At 31.4% G+C, this 14065-nt stretch overlaps 2 protein-coding genes across 2 annotated transcripts in view; one reads left to right on the top strand and one right to left on the bottom strand.

Annotated features, from left to right (window-relative positions):
* Positions 1-3101: 3101 nt before the first annotated feature.
* LOC111638747 (dynein heavy chain 5, axonemal-like) lies at positions 3102-4704 on the bottom strand. Its single transcript, XM_023384504.1, has 2 exons — positions 4094-4704; positions 3102-3407 (listed from the first exon to the last, which is right to left on the bottom strand). Exons 1-2 carry the CDS (start codon positions 4145-4147, stop codon positions 3165-3167), a joined length of 297 nt encoding a protein of 98 aa, XP_023240272.1. The 5' UTR covers positions 4148-4704; the 3' UTR covers positions 3102-3164.
* An 8833-nt stretch (positions 4705-13537) lies between these two features.
* LOC111638743 (dynein heavy chain 5, axonemal-like) overlaps positions 13538-14065 on the top strand; it is an 86677-nt gene continuing 86149 nt past the window's right edge. Inside the window, exon 1 of the mRNA XM_023384501.1 lies at positions 13538-13691. The gene's annotated coding sequence lies outside the window, so the exon portion shown is untranslated. The remainder of the gene's footprint in view (positions 13692-14065) is intronic.

Genomic DNA, 14065 nt, shown 5'->3' with positions numbered 1-14065 from the left:
TGATAGTAAACTCAACTTACTCGCCTAAACTCTCCGTAGCGTGGCGCTGGACGGCGGAAAATATATATATAATTATAATAAAGATACAATAAATTAAGTTAATATATATTTATATAAACAGTACCTAATTTATATATAATTTATATATAATACTATATTTACATTTATTGATTTTATATTTATCATTTTGAGTAGTAAGTAAGTAAGTAAGTAAGTAATTTTTATTGACGTAGAAGGCTTTCTCCTGTTACAAGGGCGTTTTATTTTGATGAAACGCATATTAACATCTCATATAATAATTTTTTAACAATATTAGTATTTACCATTTACTAATCTATATAATTATATTAATATTTTGTCATAATTATTATTCAGTTAGTTGTTTGACGTAGTTATATATCATATAAATCGTGTTAACATAAGCATTAATGTCTTGTACATTTCCAGCTCATTAGTACATTTAGCCAGTGGCCCAATCTGGAGCCTTTGTAGTTTGTTTTTTTCGTTACAATTTTCACATAAAATATGAATTTTAGATAAATTTTTGGTACAATTTGGACATTTAGATTGGGTATAATCTATATATTTGTCATTTATAATTATTCCATTTTTATTCAACCTAATCTGCATAAAAAACTTTTTAATGTTAAAAGCTATATTTGTCAATATATAGTTGTTATTTACTGGATAATTTAGAATTGTTGTATACCAGCTTGTATTTTCTCGTTTTTGTATATCTTCAACGTCTTGGATAATAGAGTATTCCATAACTCTGTATTATTTCTTTACTATACTGCTCCATATCATATGTATGATCCATAAACAGTTTAATAGAAAATCCATATTTATTTACTATCTTCGATAACTGAATTATCCAACTTTGTCTTAAGTCCGTTTCCCTTGATTTGTGATATAGTAAGAACAGCAATTTTGTTGTTATATCTTCAGCCTTAATAATTTTGAGTAAAAACTTTAAATATCTTTTAATTAGTATAGTATTTATTCTGAATCTATTTGTTTCTAATCTTAAAACACTACCCGGGATATTATATTCTAGCTGGAATATCTTACTTATAAATATGTTCTGTATTTTTCAGTCATTAAATTTTTCCATGCTCCAAATTGGGGCAGCATATCCCATTGAAAATGAGAAACCCTAATCATTACCTTATCCTGAGATATTAAACAAAATAGACACCAATACACAAAATTTTTTTGCTATTTTTTTTTTTACTTTTTTGGATTCAGAAGGTCTCAAAACAGAGATTTGCAAAAAAAGTTAAGTCAAATTTGACATGATTCCAATACTTTTCCTTATTATGCATACAAAACACCCAGAAAAGTAAAAAATGAACTTTTGTAAAAGAAGATTCATATACGATAGTCTGTTATTTAATTGGTAATTATTTTTCTTCTTTTTTTCATTCTTTTCCATTTATTTATTATTTTTTTAATTTCTCTGAAGTCAGTTCTGAGTATGATATTTATAACTGGCATTCATATTATAATTGTATAAGTTATCAATTTTTGAAATTCTTTTAAAAAAGTATTAATCAGTGGTGTAGCGTAGTGGGGGCGGCCCACCCCAGGCGGCACTTTTTAGGGGTGGCAAAATTTCACAATAAATAATAATATCTTGTAAAAATTTGAACCATTTTATTTTATATTTCCCTCGCACCTACAATTCAGAGAGTCCGGGAATCGACTCACCATCTGGGCGAACTATTAATATTACCCGGGGAAGTCGTGCGCGACCTGTCGACCTTTTCTTTTTTTTTTCTGTTTGTGCGATTTATTCGTGTTCATATAACCTCCAAAATCCAATAGAGCTAGATCATCTAGGTTACTTACGTTATTCCCACCCAAGTCTCATGCATAAAACCAGAAGTTCCTGACGCATGCATCAGGAACTTCTGTTCGAACAAACCTCACCTGCCGTCTGAGTCAGCGATTTTAAAAAGGTGGCAACACTAACACAGAATTTTTCATTACTTATTCTGTGAGGAAACTGAATTTTTAGTCTTTTAAATTGAGATACCTAAATAAAGGGACGGTGAAATTTTCCTTTGCCCCAGGCGGCTGACACCCACGTTACGCCATTGGTATTAATTGTACTAATCAGATACTATTTATTTATTTTTTACAATTTCTTTTCTGTTTAAAACTGAAAAACTAAACTTAAGATGAAAAAAACTTAGAAAAGTTGGGGCATAAGTCATGGCAACTACTTTTTTCACAAAAAAGTAGGATCAACACAAAACTTCAAAATATATAAATGGGAGAGGGCAGTGTATGGTACTATTCAAAATATGAACAATGCATGTTTAACAGAAGTAGATAGAAAAGTGTGCAAAAGTTATAAACAACAGTATCATGCTACATGCATTTATTAGTCACTAGACTACATTGACAGTATAAAAAACAAAACAGGCACATACTTATTGCCTTAAGAACCCTCAGAATAATTTTCCAGGGGTGCCCGTACATTAAGGAACGTGTCCCCCTTTGTTGTTGGGATTCTATAATGCTGATAAATATATTCAGATTTAAACTACACTTTCCAAGAATAAGAATGGAAAAAATGAAAGAGTAAAAGAATGAAAAACAAAAATAATTCCGTGCAATTATAAAGTAGAACATGATACATATTGAACATATATCAGAAGATTATCAAGTATATATAAATTGTTAAAATCTATTTGAAATTTCCAACACTTTTGCAAAAAGTTTAAAATTATAAAAAAAAAAAAAAAACATCACGTCAAATAATTGGTATTTGATTTTTTTTTTTTAAATTTGAAATTTTTTTTGAAAATTCAAACACTACACTTCAAAAAATTTTCAGTGGTTAGCTATGGTAGCAGAACAATACAAATTCAAGATCCAGCATATCAATTTCATTACAATCTGAAAAATACTACAGTAAGATATGTATTTATTTATTTTCAATTTTATATTAAACTGGATAAGATAAACCATATTTACAATAACTTTAACTTAAAATGATGTGCTCTTGTATTACTTAATCAAATAAATGACTAACTTAATTTCTGGAGAAATTGACAGATTCTATTGTTTTATTATAAAAAGAATTTATTCTAATGGCACTCTGTTATCTTCAATTTACATATCATTCAAAAATTCAAAATATTAAAATTTTTGATTTACCTCAATTGGAAATCTTGCAATTGTTCATTAATTTTATCAATATCAAATTCACTCCATAAAATATTGCTATAACCATCAATACCTTCCATAACTTCAGTATAAAGACCATATAACAGTTGAAGAAGAGATAATTCTTTTTTAATTCTATGTAATTCTGGATATTTTGTTATTGGTAAGCCAAATAATTCTTCTCCTCCACTGTATGTCTCAAATTTATTCCAGAGATCATCAAATTCACTCTAAGTAAGTTTTAAAATTTTTCAAATAAAAAAAATATTCAGCAAATAAATACTAAAAACATCATATAAAGAAAAAATTTCCTAATGACAAAGCACATTATTTTTATCAAATATTTGATTAAAATAACTTTTTCAATTATATTAAAGTTGTATGAAGGTGTTTCCATTGCAATATTAGTATATAAATATGATCACTATTTTCCAGATACACAACAAAATAAACATTAAATAAATATCTGTTTAAAATTTGTTTTATTACAAAATTTGGAAAACAGGCCTCATATTTACACACTATCATTTCTTAGTGTAATACATCAATGCTTTTTGGCATAAAGAATGTTGCAAAAATAAATACACACTTTGAATATCAATCATCACTACTGATGAAATTAATATTATATTCTTCATCTCATTAATAGTGATGGCTATAAGTACAAATTTTACTATATATATAGTAAAACTTCAAATGAAATGCCAACTTTTATCAAATGGTAAGCTCAAAATACAACAAAATTATAACACAGTATTTCTTCCTTTTTGAACAGTAAAAACTTACAACTTATTTAGACAAAACTAATATGTTTTAGTATATTAAAAAATTTTAATCTTTTTTCTCCTTATAAAAAATGAAACATTAAATTTATTTCAGATTTATATTTAAATAGAGATAATTTTTGAAAATTTACCTTAAACAGTAAAACTCTATCCCGTGCTTCCTTTGGAGGTATTCCTTCCACCATTGGTCCTCTCTTTAATAGATAAGAAAATTTTATAAATAAAAGTTCTTACACAATATCTCATAATGAAAATTATTTACAAATTGTGACAACAGTTAAATACTCATTAATAAATTTAAAAAAATAGATTTTTTTAAACAAAATCTGCTGTAGCTTGCATATGGATATACTGTTAAAATATACAAATACTTTTGTATTGTTACATTTTAGTTTTTTATTCTTACACTTACTTGTCTTTTCTGCTCTTCTATCAATATATCTCTTGCCATATGACCATCAAGTACTTAATGAAAATGAGTAAAAACACTTTGTTCTAATTTAATAAATAAACAAGAAAGAGAGAGACAGACAGACAGACAGACAAAGAGATTATAAAAAACAAAAACAAAAGTGTATGTTGATTAATTACCTTTGGCATCAAATTTGATGCCAAAGTTAAGGAATGATAAATTTATAGAGAATGTGGATTGCACAAAAATGTACAAAAATAGAACAGTGTTTCCTAACCTTTTTGGATTAGTGACACACTGAATTTAATAAGAATCTTGTAACACACCATAATTTTTATGATTGATTTAAAAAAATGTAAAATTTAAAATAAATTATGGTTGATTTAAAGAAACTGATAATATGAAAATTAAACTTATAAGACAAAAACTCACAATTTTACAAATACAGTACAGTAATACCCCGAACTTACACAATAGGTGGGACCGAGCGATAACCGCGTAAGTCGAATTCGCGTAAGTCGGGGTATAATTTCTCAATGTGTGTAAAATCCAAGTCGGATGTATGTAAGCTAATAAATGCTCTCGTTAATCTTATCTCATCTTTTGATTCGTTCATTGTTACAAGAAATCACCACATAGAGTCTCTTAAGTCTCCGTAGATATAACAAACACAGAAATAAATAACACAAAATAAATTGTAACTATGTGTCGATTCCGCGCAACATGTCCGAACATGTAAGTTGAACAATAGTGTGGAGGGAATGAGTAATCAAGAGTTGCGTGGTGCTCAAACAAAAGACGAATCAACGAGATTTGAAAATCGCGTAACTCCGGGTTCGCGTAAGTCGGGGTATCACTGTATATTATTTGAATCAATGAATAAAGTGCTAGTACTGGTCTTTAAGCTGGTAAACCCCAACTCTTTGGAGCTTTATAGAAATTCCAGAGAGTTCTTACACCATCATATGCAAAGATGCATGAAACTTTTGTGAGGGGAATATGCTGATGCTACAAATTTTGTAACAGTCGGCATTTTAGTGAATAACTTTTCCCTTTGGTTGACCAGCATAAATACATGGAATTTCAAAAATGAGCTTATTCAAAATTAAAAAACATTCAATATTTCTGTTACACACCCAATGCAAGAAACATTAAAATAGTAACATTTCCTGAGATTAACAAAAAATAATTTGGAATTATTTTTTACAGGAAGAGAATATTTTGAACAGTAAAAAAATCCAAACAAACATATCAAAGAGGAAATCAAATAAATTTTGTTAGGTGAAGTCAAAGTCCATAATTTGTCGTCACCTAGCAGAATTTCTGGTAGCTATTTTTTTTCTTTTCAATTGTCGATATTTGATTTGTAGAGTTTTTTCTATCCTATCTCTCTTTTTTCTTCTTTCATCAACTACCTTTAGATAAAACTATATATTATAATTATTGTTTAATAAAAATTAACTAATACTGAATTGATACTAATTTGATACAATACATCAGCATATTAGAATGTTCCTAATATATTTAAATCTTTCATTTTACAAACCAATGTTTGATCTTTTTTTGTTTTTAATAGTTTAAAGATCATAACCATACTGTAAAATTGCCAAATTGGGGATTATTAAATGTCAGGATTATTATATGTAGGATGAAGGAAAGTGAGGCAAATAGCTGCAGTGACAAACACCCATTTATTTACTAAGTCTTACAGTCTAGTGTGTCTTCTCTTCTGGAGGCACTGGACTGTTAGGTCATTGGCTCCAGACGGTCAGTCAATGCTCTGATGGTGTGGGAGGTCCAGTGACAAAGAGTGATAGCCCAAAGTTCAAACAGGATGGTGTCCACACGAGAGAGGCAGGGAAAAGTCTGGAAACTGACTACAGTTGGAAGCAGGGAAAAGTCTGGACAGTGTTTGTCACTATCCGAGGCTGAGAGAAATCTCCACAGTTAACTTCACCAGGGGAGGCAGGTAAAAGTCTGAAAGAAGTCTACCTTTGTCCAGGTTTTTAAAAGATTCTCTTCCTTGGATCTCTAGCTTTTGATTGGTTGGTTTCCTGTATCTAGGCAGATAACAGACCATTTCTGGCTACCAAAGGTTTAATTCAACACTGTGTTTTAATCTGATCAAGGAAAATTAATTGCACCTTGAAACTCCTGCTCGTATTTAATTGTTTCAAATTCTTAAAAATCTGATACATAATCTCAGTGCTGCATTTCCTTTTAAAGTTATTTAAAAACTTATTTCTATCTCTCAATTAATAATTTTATTATATCCAAATTTTATTTAAATTTTTTTTCTAATTTTTACGAGCATTAGAATCAAAGCCAAATCCCTTAATTTGACACTTTTATGATATTTTTAACATGTGAGCTCAAGTATCACTCAAGCTTCACAATACCATAATCTCAATACTTCAAAATGTTCCAGATATTATCAGGTTTGGTAACTTTTACAAATTGATGTTCCAATACTTTTCCCAATGGTAACTATTTAAGAAACAAAGAAAAACAAGCAATTGAAACATCAATTTGTAAAATGATTGCATTCTGATATTGGGAACATTCTGATACACTGATAAATTGGTAACAGTCCATTATCAGTCAGCATCTCCATTGTTTAGTAGTCTTTGTGGCAATAACTTCCTCAGTTCCACATTTGCATCTGTCTATAAATATATATATATATATTAGGCTCAAAGAACATAAAATGCAACTCAAAATGCTTGAAAATGCTCATTGAGCGAAAAAACATCCACAATGCATTATGGTTTCTTTAAATCATCCATAATGCGATATTCGTGTTGTGGCATTTGCAAAAACAGTCACAACGCATTGTGACTAACTCTAAAAGACCACAAAGTAAAATTTGCATTGTGGCTTTCACAATATTTGACCATTACATATTGCGGTGATTACAAAAAGCAATAACTAGCTGATGTAACTATGATACTTTGTTCTTTTAGCCTAACATTAATATCTGGAAGTAAGCAAGGAAAGCAAGGGTTTATAATGTGTCACTGTAACATATACTGTATTGATAAAAAAATGCAAATGTTGCTCAAAGAACATAAAATGCAACTCAAAATGTCATGGTTTAGTTCTTGTAAAAATAAATAACTCTGCAACATTCTTGACTCTCATAAAAAAACTGATTTATTAATAAAAGTTCCTAACAAAGTAATTGTTTTTAGTAAATTAGTTGATTGAAAATGTTGACATCTCGAACACTGCAACAGATTTTCACGAATGATTAAATGTTGTTGAAAAGTAACCAAGTTACATTTCTGTATATAGTTAATAATTTTGTTACCTACTTATATAAAATGATTATAGATAAAATCAACAAATGGTGGAATATCAGCACCGTAGTAATGTAACACCAACTCATATCTCTAAACCTTTTACTGGTGAGCGTATTATCTCACTCTATAACAGTTACAAACATTTTTGAACCGTTACAGTTCTTCTTCAAATACCGATCTCCTAACAGAATGCAGTTCAACGATGTTACAAAATACGATCCAGAACAATGTCCCGACCTGATGACGTCACTATGGACTTGCGTGTTTTGCATGGTGTGCTCTATCTTAGCGATTTATCTATTAGGGCCTGCCAGGCCGTTGATAGAGCAATTTTGTCCTTGTAGTTAATGCAATAACGTCCTTCACTCGTGTTTATGCATATGTATATTGCCTCCAGCCATCTGAGGTGGTTCATGCAGTGGGTGGTGTGAATGACCTTTGCATGCGAGAATACGAGTTCTATGTCAGGGTCCGACGAGTATATCACAAGAGCTGTGTTGGTTCTTTCATGGTTAATATCTGCTGTATGCTCTTTGATCTGGGTTATTAGAGGGTGTTTAGCTGATCCTATGTAGATCATGCATTCCGTTAGAAGATCGGTACCTGAAGAAGAACCATAATGGTTCGAAAATGTTCGTAACTGTTATACAGTGAGATAATACATGCACCTATAAAAGGTTTATAGATACAAGTTGGTGTTAAAGATGAAGATAGAATCATAATAAAAAATGTGAAATGTGAAAAAGAACAAATTTCCACTCATTCGGGGCAGTTCTAGACAATTTGTCAGGTGCCTAGCCTTGCTCTGTCACTCTCCTACTACTACTATCCAGCAACGTCACTAGAAGTAAAACTTCCTGCTCCTCCCTGCAGCAGAATCAAAGGGAATGTCCAAGAAAATAATAATAATCTGTTTGTAAACTCTCTCTCTTGGTTAATAAAAAAATATAAGTCTCATTTTTGTATTTTAATTTTTTCCATTTGTTTATTTTTATTAAAACTGATTTTGAATTTATTTAATGGCCTCCTACTTGTCTTCATATAATTGCCAACATCTCATCACGAGTCCATACACCCTCCCGCTCAAATCCTTTTAACTATTCTCGTGGGCCTAATGTGTTCTTTAGGCAGGGGTCACACAAAATTAAAGGAAAGCACATTCGACTTCCTATATCCCACCAAGAATGTGAGTATTTGAAGCCATCCACTGACAAGGTAAGCAGATCCTCCAGATCTGATGACAAGAAAGTAAAACCCACTTATCAAACTTGTGAACTTATCAAACAACAGGCAGCTGATCAAATACATCAACAGATACATCAACAGACAGAAACATTTAACATTAATAAAGATCACGTAACCTGTCAGGTCAATCCAGCAACAAGCATTGATAATAGTACACATACAACAAATACCATTAATGATACTATAGACACTTCCTCATCCACCACTGATAACATAAATATAGATTTAGTTAATACACTCTCACTTATATTTCAGGAAACACACACTAAATATACAGGCACAGATCACAGACACAAAGACCACGAATACCGAAAATCAACATGTCAAAGGTAGTATGAAAAACACTAAATTATGTAAACACTCACTTACTACCAAACTACATTCATTCAATTTCTACACTCTCAGATATTCATACATTAGTTTATGCTGGGGTAGTCACAGTAGTAACACACCATGGACTGAAAATACAATCGCAGACAAACACACACAAAACACAATTCTATCACACGCCTGCCTAACAGAGAAGAATAGAAACACAAATAAATGACATTAGACAGCAATTAAACAGGCTGACATGATACACTAAAAACAACATAACACCCAAATTAAAAAAACAACTCAAAAACATTTTCAAGAAAATCAAAACACACAAAACATGAACATCACAACACACACATTACAGAATACATCGATACACTAAAACAAAAACTCGCAGCCAAAGCACGTAGACTCAAACAATACAAAACATGTACATTACAAAAACAACAAAATAAATTATTCACAAACAACGAAAAACTTTTCTACAGACAAATCAGTACCTAAACAAACACTAATACACAGCACAGTGGCACACCAACAGAAGAAGAACTCACAAGTTATTGGTCTTCCCTTTGGTCCAATGATGTTACACACAACGCTAATGCAGGCTGGATCATAGAAAATAACAGAAACTTGCACAACATACCAACTATGCCCTGTACTGAAAGAAATGTAGACGACATTCACTACACTGTTAACAGAACACACAACTGGAAGACACATAATGTAGACAACATTCACAATTTCTCGTACAAAAAGTTTACATCACTGCACCAGCAACTAGCTAAACATCTAACACACATCATCATCAACCCACAAGACATGCCAAAATTTCTTACTCAGGGCATCACCTACATGAAACCTAAAAACACCACCACCACAGACCCCACACAATACAGACCAATTACATGTCTCCCAACACTCTATAAATTATTGACAGCATGTATCACAAACAAAATATACAAACATGTTGAAGAACATGACATTCTTACAGAACACCAAAAAGGTTGCTGTAGAAATCACAGGGGATGCAAAGAACAGTTACTCATAGATTCAGTCATTCTACAGCAAGCACACAAACAACACAGAAACAAACACATGGCATATATAGACCATATACAGAAAAGTATTCGACCGCATTCCACACAGTTGGCTGCTACATATTCTACACATGTACAAAATAAATCCGTCACTCATTGCATTCTTCCAAACCACTATGCAGCACTGGAGAACAACACTGCATCTCAGGGTTAGTAACACTTCCATACAAACATACCAAATATTCATTAGGCGAGGAATTTTTCAAGGAGATTTCTTCAGTCCTCTCTGGTTCTGCCTTGCCCTGAACCCATTATCTAACATGTTAAACAACACGCAATATGGCTACAATATCAGACACAAAAAAAACAGCACAGTTTATGCTGTCACATCTCATGTACATGGACGACATAAAACTTTATGCATCCACACAGAAACAACTTCATCAACTCCTACAAATCGCACATTCATACACCAAGGACATACAAATGGAGTTTGGCTTAGACAAATGCGAAACACTTCACATAGAAAAAGGAATCCTGAAGAACAAAGATTTTGCACTTGAAAATGGAAACATTATTGAATCCATGGGAGAAAGCAAGTTCTACAAGTATTTAGGATTCCAACAGGCCAAACTAACAGAACATACACAAATAAAGCAAAGATTAATTAAAGAATACCAAAGTAGGTTAAATGCTATCCTCAAAACACAGTTAAATGCAAAACACACAGTTAAAGCAATAAACACATATGTCGTCCCAGTACTCACATACTCTCTTGGAGTTATACATTGGACTCACACAGATCTCGAGCAACTCCAAAGGAAAACAAGAACAACACTTACTAAACATTAACAATATCATCCTAAATCTGCCATAGAAAGATTAACCCTTCCACGTAAAGATGGTGGACGTGGCCTGATTGACATAGTTAACCTTCACTACAAACAAATACAGTCACTGCGAGAGTTTTTCTACAGGAAACAAGAAACATCACAAGTACATAAAGCAGTAACTCTAGCAGATTCAAATAACACATCACTAAACTTACACTCACATCATACAGACATGACACAACATGTAAAAAGCATAGACACCACTAAGCAATGGTGCGCTCGAAACGCACTCCATGGCAGGCATCCTTATGACCTGGCCCAGGATTTTGTTGACAAAACTGCGTCAAACAGCTGGTTAGATCGGGGATGCCTCTTTGGGGAGATGGAAGGATTCATGATTGCCATACAGGATCAGATAAATACTAAAAACTACAGAAAACACATACTTAAAGATACAACACTCACAAATGACATATGCAGAAAATGTCACATTCTGCCAGAAACTATACAACACATCACTTCTGGTTGCAAGCTCTTGGCACAGACAGATTACTTACATAGACATAATCAAGTAGCAAATATAATACACCAAGAGCTTGCAAAGAAACACAAATTGGTAGACATCCACGAACCATACTACAAGTATATTCCACAAACAGTATTGGAAAACAACACGCAAAAAATGTACTACGACAGAGCCATAATCACAGATAAAAGAATTTACCACAACAGACCAGACATCACACTTATTGACAAACACAATAAAATCACATACATTATAGACATAGCCATTCCAAACACTCACAATGTACAAAACACATTCACTAAAAAAATTAGCAAGTACACAGAACTCGTTTAGGAAATAAGTCATTTGTGGAGGATGGTACCTGTTTGTACCTGTCGTTCTCTCCTGTACAGGTGTGATACCCCACACACTACACAAAAGCCTGGGAACATTACAATTGAATAGAAATACATACATCACACTACAGAAGATTACTATATTGAATACATGCCACATTGTTAGGAAATTTTTGAATACAGACACAGACACTGAAACACTTATTTAATTTTTGTTCTTGGTTGCTCTGCCTTGACTCTGGTCCTGCATAGTACACAGCCACCAGTATAACAATGAACCGAGTATAACCCACTAAACCCAATGTAATAATAATAATGCAGAACATTTTCATTAATTCAAACTTGGATATTAGTTTAGTTGTAGTTTAGTTTAGTTTAATTTAGCCCATTAGTTTATAACTGTACTTTTTTGTCCCAACTAGTGATATAGAGAAATCTGTATATCTCTAGTTGGGACAAAAAAGTAAGGACATGTTAAGGACATTGGTTAGTTCTAAATAAGGCTACTTTGTTAAGGTTGTAATTTGAAGTGAAAATTCTGTTTGAACTGTGATTAACTTGTTTGTTTAGATTAAAGTTCTTCCATGCTATCAGTAAACTATAGACCAAGAAAAACTTTAATCTGGTCAATATGACAGTTTTTACGGTAACACATTTTTGGGTGTCATTTTACATATGGACTGCCCCCCTTTTTTTTTCTTTTCATAAAATATGGCTGAGCTTTTTTCAGATAGAGATATTTGTAGGGCTTTAGGTTATTACATTTGGATGACTTACTACTTTTTGGGCCACTTTAAAGATAATTTGGGCAACATTTTGAGGAATTTCGCTTTACTTTTTATAAAAATTTATCTGGCAACCTGTGAGGTTTTCACTGGACACATGCTGTTTGTCTGCAGTTTATTTATATCATTATTAAGTATTATTAATGAATGAAAATATTATTTTGTACAAGTAGCCATATTTTGTTTGCTTAATAAATTAGATCAGTTACAAGGCATTTGGCACATCGCACAGTAATATGTAAATCTCAGATAATTTGAAGTTGTGAATATTTGTTCCCTGGTTTTCGAACTAACAAGGATTTCCTGTAATAATAAAATGTTATGTTTAATTAGAGTTGGGCTCGGTAGAGGTTATCTGCAGCCTAATGAAGATTTCTTGGAGAAATTCATTAACTTATGGGAAATTGAAACTTCACACATAAGATGATGGATTTTAATTTTTGACAAAAATTGCATCTTATATTGTGTGCTGTGTGGTAATTCATCTTATATGGTAAATTACCATTCACACACTATGAAATTCATATAGTAAACACATGAATAAAATAATTTAAATGCATTTGTACTTTTTACAGTTAATTGTAAGTGGTTGCACAGTTGTCTAGGCAATCATCTGGGAATACTTAAGGTGGAGCACAAATTTATGCTGAATTTCTTTTGGCATTTAACCTTTGCATAAAACAAGACCATACTGTAGTTGCAATTAATGATTTTTACATAACTATGAAATATAGTATATTCAAATATTTTTATTAAATAAATATTATTTAAAAATTTAGATATAATGCCCCCTTTAAGAAAAATATTCAGCATTGGGTTAATCAGTTAACAACTACGTATGATATAATTGAAAATTGGTTAAATGTACAAAATCTATGGATATATTTGGAAGCAGTATTTGTCGGAGGAGATATTGCCAAGCAATTACCTAAAGTAAGATTTATTTACATTCTAAAATTATTTTTTAATAAGAAAAAGTAATTTGTTTTTTTTTTCTATTACTTTTTCAACTTTGTAGTTGTGTATGGATAGACAAACAGAAAAATATTAATGAGCATTGAAGTTTTATTTCAGCTCTTGAAAGCTTTTTATTTATTTTTTTTCTACTAAATGTTGCACAACTGTGTATACTCAGATAATTGGGTGTTCACACTTGTGGTCAACCAATATTTTGTGGGTTTTAGAAGATTTAGTGTACATAAAAAATCATAAATGAGGAAATTAGTTTTAAACGTATAATAAATTTTTACTCATGCATTTATGTGTTTTAATTAATTGTTATTTTTAATCATTTATTATTTTCAATT

Source organism: Centruroides sculpturatus, unplaced genomic scaffold (genome assembly GCF_000671375.1).
Source record: "Centruroides sculpturatus isolate CEXI.00-Female unplaced genomic scaffold, Cexi_2.0 scaffold1016, whole genome shotgun sequence".
In the NCBI taxonomy this organism is placed as follows: Eukaryota; Metazoa; Arthropoda; class Arachnida; order Scorpiones; family Buthidae; genus Centruroides; species Centruroides sculpturatus.
This window is presented reverse-complemented; position numbering and strand designations above follow the sequence as displayed.

Coding starts and splice junctions, on each gene's coding strand:
- LOC111638747 (XM_023384504.1), bottom strand. CDS start 4,147: ATGGTGGAAGGAATACCTCCAAAGGAAGCACGGGATAGAGTTTTACTG. Junction 3,408..4,093: donor ATAGAGTTTTACTGTTTAAG/GTAAATTTTCAA, acceptor AAACTTACTTAG/AGTGAATTTGATGATCTCTG.